This window comes from Lasioglossum baleicum, unplaced genomic scaffold, assembly GCF_051020765.1.
Source record: "Lasioglossum baleicum unplaced genomic scaffold, iyLasBale1 scaffold2272, whole genome shotgun sequence".
Classification (NCBI taxonomy): domain Eukaryota; kingdom Metazoa; phylum Arthropoda; class Insecta; order Hymenoptera; family Halictidae; genus Lasioglossum; species Lasioglossum baleicum.
In genome coordinates, this window is record NW_027471331.1 from 1,644 (window position 1) to 11,230 (window position 9,587).

The 9,587-nt window shown below is 26.9% G+C and overlaps 2 protein-coding genes across 2 annotated transcripts; both read left to right on the forward strand.

Moving 5' to 3' along the window:
* The first annotated feature begins 282 nt into the window (after positions 1–282).
* Positions 283–2,926, forward strand: LOC143221343 (uncharacterized protein C2orf42 homolog). The gene is given in 10 exon segments (XM_076446812.1): positions 283–397; positions 400–668; positions 760–793; positions 796–1,082; positions 1,160–1,379; positions 1,451–1,658; positions 1,741–1,997; positions 2,000–2,581; positions 2,584–2,655; positions 2,757–2,926. Coding segments are annotated over 10 exon segments (2,214 nt in total).
* Positions 2,927–4,574: 1,648 nt separating this feature from the next.
* LOC143221342 (transcription factor BTF3 homolog 4-like) lies at positions 4,575–6,286 on the forward strand. The gene is made up of 3 exons (XM_076446811.1): positions 4,575–4,652; positions 5,206–5,577; positions 6,176–6,286. The coding sequence occupies exons 1-3, from the start codon at positions 4,575–4,577 to the stop codon at positions 6,284–6,286; spliced, it is 561 nt and encodes a 186-aa protein (XP_076302926.1).
* Positions 6,287–9,587: the final 3,301 nt, after the last annotated feature.

Below are 9,587 nucleotides of genomic sequence, written 5' to 3' on the forward strand. Positions count from 1 at the left end.
ATAAAATATATAAATGTAAACTTCATATAACTATAATTCATATTTTATTTGCGTATTTTTATTATTACAAAAATATTTTGTAGTAGTTATATGATAATTAAAAATTATAATCATATAGTATTTAACTCTTAACAGTAATATTAAATATAATGACATCAAATTTTAAATATAAAATATGGAATTAAATAATAATTATTGAATAAATAATCTACTTTACATATATTTAGTTTCTTAGTAAGGTGTTCTTATATATTAGTAAAACAAGCATAATATTGTTTAGCTATGTCTAATGAGGAGCGTTTGAGGAAGCTATTATCTGACTTAGGTAAAGCTACATTACGTGGAATTCGTAAATGTCCAAAATGTGGAACTTATAATGGTTCTCGTGGTTTGTGTTGTAAAACAAATATTGTGATGCAGTATTTAAGGAACCTGGAGAAAAGAGAAAATTATCCACAGAAGCATGTAAACTTATTACGGGCACAACTGCTCAAGTTTTTTCTGTTAGAGTACGTGATAAAGGTCCAGACTATCGTGGATTTGTTCAACTACCATTAATAAATGCTACAATTTCTAATGAAATGACAACACTTATTTCACAGTCCAATGCATTATGTTTTGTTGATAGCTGTGAAAGAAGTTTTGACACTAGTGTTCTTAAATGTCATGTAAGTTTTACGAATTGAAAAATATATATTATTATAACTGTAAATAATAACTAATTCTATGTTAAAGGAATTATAATATCTTTTTTTATAGGAAAAAAATTCGTCCAGTGTGCCTGCCTCAGCATGCAGCATATACAGGCAGCCTTAAGATGCTATGCAGAAGCACAGCCATTAACTTTAAGAAATTCTATTCTGTCATCTTTAAATGTAAATAATGAAATGAAACAAGAAATTTGGTTGCTCGCTACAGAAACTTCAGGCCCTTTAGTACAGCGTGTCTCTAAAAATATAATGGCAGTGAAATGTAAAGCTTCGCCAAAACATCCACTAGGCTATCTTCATTTCTCTCTTTTTGTTACAAAATTGAAAGACAGAATTGAACATCGTTATTTTTGTTCTTGTTCCACATATAAAGTAAGTATCAACAGACTAATTTAAATGTATGTCATATATAACTGCAATATTACTTACAACATTAAAAACTAATTTAGGGTGTAGCAAAATCAACAGGAGATAAACCAGATATAGCTCAATCTTCCCAGAATAAACGCTGTGTACATTTTTATGCTTGTATTTGTGCATTTGCTAGTGATGCGAAATTGTCAGAAGAATTTAGTTATTATATCAACTTAGATCAGAATGATCTAAGTATATCAAAGCCATTAACAACAGTATTACAAAATGATGAACAAGATAAAATAGTAGGCATTGGTAAGGAGAATCATACTAATCATATATAAAATTTAGTGTAACTAGATATTCATTGTATAACAAATTTTTAGATCTTGATAGTTTAACTACAGATGATACAGATACACATCTTTTAATATTTCGGGATGATACTTTAACAGTCCAAAGTTTAGATGGAAATAGATTAGATTTGGATTCAATGAATTTAGAGTCTACAATTTTACCACATAGTATTGTTGAAAATATTGAAGTAGAATGTGATCGTACCTTATTAGAAGATAATAATATGATATCACAAGTAAGAATTTAATACATTTTTGGCTCATATATATAAGACATTTCATTAAGAGAAATTGATTCAAATTCGTCTGAAATTTAGGTGGAATAATTTAGAAGTAATCAATCAAGATGGTGTACAACTTGATGGAAATACGGTTAAAATAATGGATGATCAGTCAAGTATAGATTCTAAATATAATGTGCTTAATAATAGTCAGTATATATTAAATGATAATAATATAAAAATACTAAATACTGGAACATTAAAGGTTCTTGATACAAATGCTATTTTGGATGTGAATAATATGAAGTTAATTGATACTAATACTGTTTCAAATACAAGTAGTGTAAAAATAGTAGATAAAACATGTTAGTACAATATGATACTGGAAATATATCAAATACGGAAAGTAATAATATACAACAGCCCATTTCGACAAAACGAAAAAGAGATGATAAACCAACAAGCACAAATACTACAAGTCTGAATAATTTAAGTTCAATAGAACCAAGAAAAGCTAAAACGAAATTACATATTGTTAAGAAATATCAAAATCTTTGTGAAGATTTGGATGAAGCTAATATAAATTTACCTTTTATTAAATGGCTTGCATCGATAACGGAAAGAATAAATCAAACTATGCATTTTCAATTTGATGGAAAACCAGATCCTTTAGTATTTCATGTACCTCAGATATTTTTTGACTGTTTACGAGAACGAATATCTTGTGGTGGTAAAAAAAAACGTTTGCCAAATTCAACAACAGCATTTGTTAGAAAAGATGGTGTACCATTAGGTACTTTTACTAAATATACGTGGCAAATTACTAATATTCTACATGTCAAAAGTATTTTTGAAACACCTCTTATACCTTTGGAAATTACGAGAAGTTTTGTTCAAAATGCGGATGGCACATATGAATTGTATAAAAGGGAAGAAACGGAATCGATCGATATAAAAAAACTAATAATAATGCGTTAATTAAACCTTTAGAATTAAAAACATATTTGAAAGTTGGTAAGAACTAAATATTTAAAAAAATTGTAGTTTATAAATTAATGTATACTTAAGACAGTAATTAATTAAAAATATCGTAAATACTTTATTTTATTTTGCAGGAAATACTTCTCCAAATCAAGTTGAACCAACTCCATTTCTGATAGAATGGATTCCAGATATTTTACCAATATCAAAAATTGGTGAGCTCAGAATTAGATTTGAATTTGGTCATGTAAAAAATGAAACAAGTCATAGGTGGAGAAAAATAGCACTATTAAAAAATTATTAAATTTTTTAATACTTGTATTTATATTATCAAATTTTCACTTTCCTATTATTATTGATTAAATAAGGTACAAGATCTTTTCAGGAAAATTTCACTAAAAAGAAGGAAATGTAACATAATTTCACGAGTAACTTGCTATATTTTGAATATTAAATAATTTAATATATGTTAAATAGGTAATTAAGACATACCTTAAATTTTACATGAAAGAATGCTTAAATTAGAAAAATTAAGAGAAGTGATTTTTCTTTGGAAATAGTTTCTAAATTAATTTTAAAGAATTAAAGACTGATCTAATTTTATTATATCTTTTTATAAAGATACAAATTAGAGAAATAAAATTTCTCATAGAATAAATGATTCATATTTTTATGATATGAAAAATAATCATATCACATCTCAAAATTGGTATCTTCTGTTCATTAAAAAATTACATTTTCAATTTCACAATATATTTGTTAATTAATTTATTGGAAGTGAATATATGAAAAATTATGTTTATATTATTGTCAACAGCATGTTAAATTATTGTTATATAAGAATGTGATATATTGTAAATATATATTTTAAACTGAATGCTGTTATGTAAGAGCTAACACATATTTACATTATTCAATAAAACTTCCTTTGTTTTATGAATCTTAAAATAAATTATGCATCTAAAGTATTTGTAGTTACAACTTTTTTGCCAATACATCTTTCAGATAACTAAAATTTTTTGCAGTATTTTATAATTTATATATTTATGTGAAATGGATTGATCCATATTAATTTATCTTGAATATAACAAATGTGTGCCATCTTAATACGAACATATTTAATTTTTTTCAGTTTATTATTAAAAATATCAGCAAAAAGTATTTGAATAAAAAAATATCAAAAAATTATATATGAAAAGAAATATGCAAATATATATTATTATTATTATTATTATTATGAGTTACACTTCTATTTGTCTTTCTCTCTGTGTGACAGAAATACAAGTTGCCAATTAGTTTGAAAAATAGAATATGTCAAATACAATTAGAATGTTTAATTTTAAACTTTACATTCGCGCCTTATTTTGTACTAAATTTGATCAATTTTCAAATAACTTCAATAATTTACGATTGTTACACTTATTTAATAGTTAATTTTTACTAGATTATAGTAATTTTTTCAGATATCATTATACGATATTTCTTAATTCTATTATAAGACCATTTATGAAGTTTTTTTTCTTCCAAGTCGTATGTTATAATATGATGGTTTCCATAACCTCCATGTTCAGATGAACTATTGTATAAAATAGTAATTCACAGCTAAAATGGATCTTTCAACTCAGCAAAATGTTTTGCGTGAAATTTCGATTTATTGAATTAACTTATATTCACTTTATGTATGAACAGTACGGTTCATAATTAATCAATTCAGTGTTTTGAGTTAAGTTTTAAACGGAAGCATTGCCCTGCCGGAAGTTATCTCTGACGTAGGAGCTAAAGAAGCGTACACTTCCATTTTCTCGATCCTTTCGGTGAACAGGGAGCACGTGTTTGCTCGCCGGTCGTGTTCAATTTATTTTAGTGTATAAAACTTTGCGTCAGTTTTGTAGTCTGTTTAAACTTTGCGACCAAAGATCAAAAAATTCTGATCATCGTAAAGACAGGTTAATATGAATCCCGAAAAGTTGAAGAAGCTTCAAGCTCAAGTGCGAATCGGCGGTAAGGGAACACCCCGACGCAAGAAGAAGGTATATAGGTTTATTTCGAAAATTAAAAAGAGTTTATAGAATTCTCAGGATTATTGACGTGTCACGAGTTAAAAAGTTTATAAAAGTGTATGTCTCAAGTGCCACTTGAACGATCTATGATTTGCCTCCTTCTGAAAAATGTTGTTCAATTTACAACCACTAATTACTATTCTTGTACGACACCAAAGCTTTGTATTTCGTGTAAGACACGTTTTAATTGTTTCAGTAAATTACTATCACGTGTTTCTTATTTGTAATGTTGTTTTTGTAGTTTCCATCGTTTATTTTTAATATGTCAAACAGTTGATTTTGTAGCTTTTTTAAACACTAATTTTAAGTTTAATTTTAATTTTTCACTTCGATTGTGTGAACTGACCTAAAATTATTAATATCATAATATTTATATTTTTAATAAAAATGAATTTTTTGATATTTTTAAGCATATTTTATATTAAAGTATAACAATTTATAAGAAAAAAAATTGTTTTAACTGAATGTTTAACTTCCATGCATATAGCCTATTATTTTTTATTTATATTCAATATATTTTTAGGTTGTACATGCTACTGCTGCTACAGATGACAAGAAATTACAAAGTTGTTTAAAAAAGTTGTCTGTGAATACAATACCTGGTATAGAAGAGGTTAACATGATTAAGGATGATGGTTCTGTCATCCATTTTAATAATCCAAAAGCTCAGGCTGGTTTATCTGCTAACACATTTGCCATTACTGGTCATGGCGAGAACAAACAAATAACTGATATGATACCGGGAATAATAAGTCAACTGGGTCCTGAAAGTGTTACACAGTTGAAACGATTAGCAAGTACAGTTTCTGGGAGCACAGTTGGTAAATCAACATTGGAAGAAGATGACGAAGTACCAGATTTAGTGGAGAACTTTGATGAAGCTAGTAAAGAGGAGGTAATAAATCTACTTAAATAATAGTAATTGTTATGTTTAATACTTTAAAATTGATGTATGATATACAAAAAATTATGGAGAAAATATTTAATGTAGCATATGTATGTCAACATTAGGGATACAACTTATCTGTAACCATAATTATTTGCATTGAGCTGAAAAGTATAAAACTTTTATACGTAGTATAGTAATAGTTTATAATATCTTAATAATTTCTTAGTTTGACCTGATACTGTAGTTGTAAAATAGGAAATAGTTTGTATACAGTAATATGTTTCAGAATCATATTTCATATTCTGTTTCTAAGATGTTGCATATAAATTGTACAAATATTAATATTTATTTTTTTTTTTTTCTTTTAAATATGTAACAAATCAAAGTTGTGGAAATATAATTAAATTTGTCATAAATAGTGTTTTTGTTTTTTTTTTCTTTTCTTTTTTTTCTTATAAATGTTTCTTATTTTCACTTTTACATTTTTGCGCTATGGTATTTGTAAGATCATTTTAGCTCAAAAAGGATTATAAGATTGTTTATGTTGGATTTCCTTTTTAATATTGTTGAATATGTATATATACATATATATGATACATTTAAGGTTGCTCCAAAAAAGGAAGCAGATGAAAGTGATAAACCAGTTGGTGATAAAAAAGAAGCTGTTACGATTGATGAAAAGAAAGAAGCCCCCTTAGCTACACCTGAAGCTTAAAGTGTTCAGTAACAAGGTAATTCTCTCATATGAATTTATATGAATTAAATTGTATCATTAAAAGGAGATAAAATTATTTCTTTTCGTTTTTTTTTACAGCTATTTCATACAACTAAACAGTTGTAATTGACAAGTCGAATAATACAAGTTGCAAAAGCAATGCGTAAACGAAGTATCACTATACATACGTTATAAATATTTGACATACCCTATAATAATGCTATATGAGTAACAGTTGACAAGAAATAAAAAGGGCTGTTACAGAAATCAAAAGTTTCTATAAACAATGTTCTTTACTTTGTTGCATTTGCTGAAAAGTAGACTTTGCTTTGAAACAGCTAAAATGATCTTACTCTTGCTGAATTAACATTTTATAATGTTAAGTGCGTACGAGGAATGGCGTTTGAATTTTACGCATTTAATTCGAATGTTTATTCACGTAAGATGCAATATGAACCTATAATTTTTATTATGATCACATTCACGATAAGATCATATTTTTCTCATTGTCACATATTGTGTTCGTATGTGTTTTTACTTGCTGAGAGTAAACTCAAAGAATTTATAGAGATATAATTAGTAAAGCGAAATGAAATTCTGGCAAGAAATAATAGCTTTCCGTCTATTTGCAATGTAGGGGAAAGAAATTTATATGCATTGTAGAAAAAGAAGAAAAACGCGCGAAGTACTGAGGCACCTCTATTTTAATCGAAGTTAATATACGGATAAGAATAGTTTTTCGCAACAGCGTTCCAGCGTGAAAAAAATGAGGTGTAATATTTTGTAATGTAATCTATGGAATAAATTTGTTTGCTGGAAATGCGGTTTTCTACTTAAAAATTCATGTTCTCTGAATAATTATAGTCGTACTTTGCCGATATTTATATCCTCATTTATAGAATAGATCTGTAATAACAGTGTAATTATGAAAATATAAGTACTCTCTGTATAGTAATATTTTTTTCTTAACATTCCATTTACAGTCTTTGTTTCACATTTACTCAGCTGTGTGACCATAATTATATTCATTTTTTTTTTTTTTTTTCGAACTTCATTATCATTTTTTCAAAAGAATATAAATAAGGCAATTCTTTTATAATTTTCAGTAACTACTTTAAATATCGATATTTTATTATATATTTTTTGTTACATCGGTTTAGCAAAAGTAAAATTATTTAGCAATGTGTATTTTCCGATATAGGTACAATGTCTATTATGAAACAAACGAACAAATAAATACAGTAGAAATTTATTTTAATTATTTACTTTTTAACCATACAAAATTTTTATTCTAAGTCATTCAAACCGTAAAATCTTATTCACTTGTCAAATTATACGACAAATAATATAAATTTAATTCGTGATAACAATTGTGAGATGATCGACTAGTAATTGGTATGATCGAGTGATGCCTCTCTTCACTTGAATCGGTGTAGTTAATAAGTAAGTTTAAGCATTTTCGAATTTCGTTTCATTACCTTTTTATATTTATACTTGTCATCTGTGTAAGTTTATTTTTATTTAAAAGAGATATATAGTTTTTTTATATAGTACCTAAGTTCGTAATTTTATTTTAAAAAGCTCACGATTTTAAATACACATTTAATTATACAAATATCACGTGTTATAAATATGATTATCCGCTGATTACGTACAAATTAAATATTTACAGTTTATATGAGTTACATGAATTTATTATTAATCATTCGAGAGATTAAATTTGATTATATATATATATATATATATATATATATATATATATATATATATATATATATATGCTAATACCGAAAGATAATTCAATTTAATAAAATATACAAATAATTTTATGTAAAATAAATATTTTCTAAGAACCGAATAAAGAAGTGTAATATAAATCTATCTCGATATTTTAAACTCAAAATTATTTGGATAAAATTATCACGCGATAAAAATCACACGTTACGGTTTTAAACACTTTAGCGCAATAAATTATTGAACAATAATATAATATTAAGATTTTTAGTATAACAACAATTTATAATCTTTAATCTCATTTCGTAACATTCGTTCTTTTTCTTTTCGCAAACAATTGGCAACAATTGTTTTATCTTGAAAATATTATTTGAAGTTCTGAGAGTATTTCAGTCGCGTTAGGCCGATGTCTTATTAACGAGCATTTTTCTTCTGGGAATTTCGCGAAACTTACGTCTCATCGAAGAAAAACTTCTGCTGTTTTTCTTCAACTTGCCGTGATACTTTCATTAGGAATCTTTTTCTTTTACTTATTCCAGGATGTTCTGTTGGTCAATAAGAAAGTACGGTGATCTAATAAGTTCAAAGGAAAGACAATATTGGTCATGGCGGCTTCGTGTTCGCTGTTTATTCGTTTAGTTCATTTCATCCTTGTCCGTTCTTTACTTTAGGAGACATCCCTCGAGACCAGCTACTCCTCAAAGGGCTTTGTTTTTGCTATGTGCATTGTAGTAATCTAGAAGTCCTTTTATTCGTTGCAGTAAAGTGTGCTTGCTTCAATCATAACAGAGGCTCTGATAAGACTTATGGATTTTGTTAAAACGTAGCCCGTCAAAACCAATTGATGCTCTATGGAGGAAAGCTTTTTATTCCAATTGCCGCGTTGGAGTACAATTACTGATAACAGCATTATCCCATTTATATTATTTAGAACGTTGTAATTAATATTGGCAAATATCGATAACGATTGAACATTCGATTGATTTTTGAGAAACAAATCGAATAGATCGGGAATATTGATGAAGATAATCATATTTTTAACTAATTTTTTATGACGTATATCTCGATTTTTGGTCGAGAATCGATCATACGATATTACAAGAGAAATTTTAGTTCTACTTGGAATTATGGCATTGATATCTATCTTACAATTAGAATTTTTGATTCAGTATTCTAGAGAATCCATGACATCGTATCATGTTTGATTGGAATTTCGACTACAGGATTATATATCGATCTGAATCGTTGTTACAACTAGAATTTTCTCATCAAGATTCTCATTTGAATTCTATTAGGTTACAAAGTGTTCATTGAATATCCTTTTATTTTATCGAACGAGAAATCGATTGGAATTTTTTATAGTTTTGTTTTAACGCTTGTCGAAATGCGAACTTTTAAAGTAATTTAAAGCCTTTACATTCATTTTTTAATCTTTTCATTCCCAATAAATGGGTTCAGAGTGACGATAGAGAATGAATCATCACTTCTCACCACTACTGCTTTGAGTTATTTCAGGCGAAAAGAGAAGTTTTATATTGAAAAATTTATTTTAAAATTTCGCCTCTTG

What these genes read in the sequence shown, in the direction of transcription:
- LOC143221342 (XM_076446811.1), top strand. Translation starts at nt 4,575, where the DNA reads ATGAATCCCGAAAAGTTGAAGAAGCTTCAAGCTCAAGTGCGAATCGGC. An exon ending in CACCCCGACGCAAGAAGAAG is followed by an intron (nt 4,653 to 5,205) that starts GTATATAGGTTT and finishes ATATATTTTTAG; the next exon opens with GTTGTACATGCTACTGCTGC. An exon ending in ATGAAGCTAGTAAAGAGGAG is followed by an intron (nt 5,578 to 6,175) that starts GTAATAAATCTA and finishes GATACATTTAAG; the next exon opens with GTTGCTCCAAAAAAGGAAGC.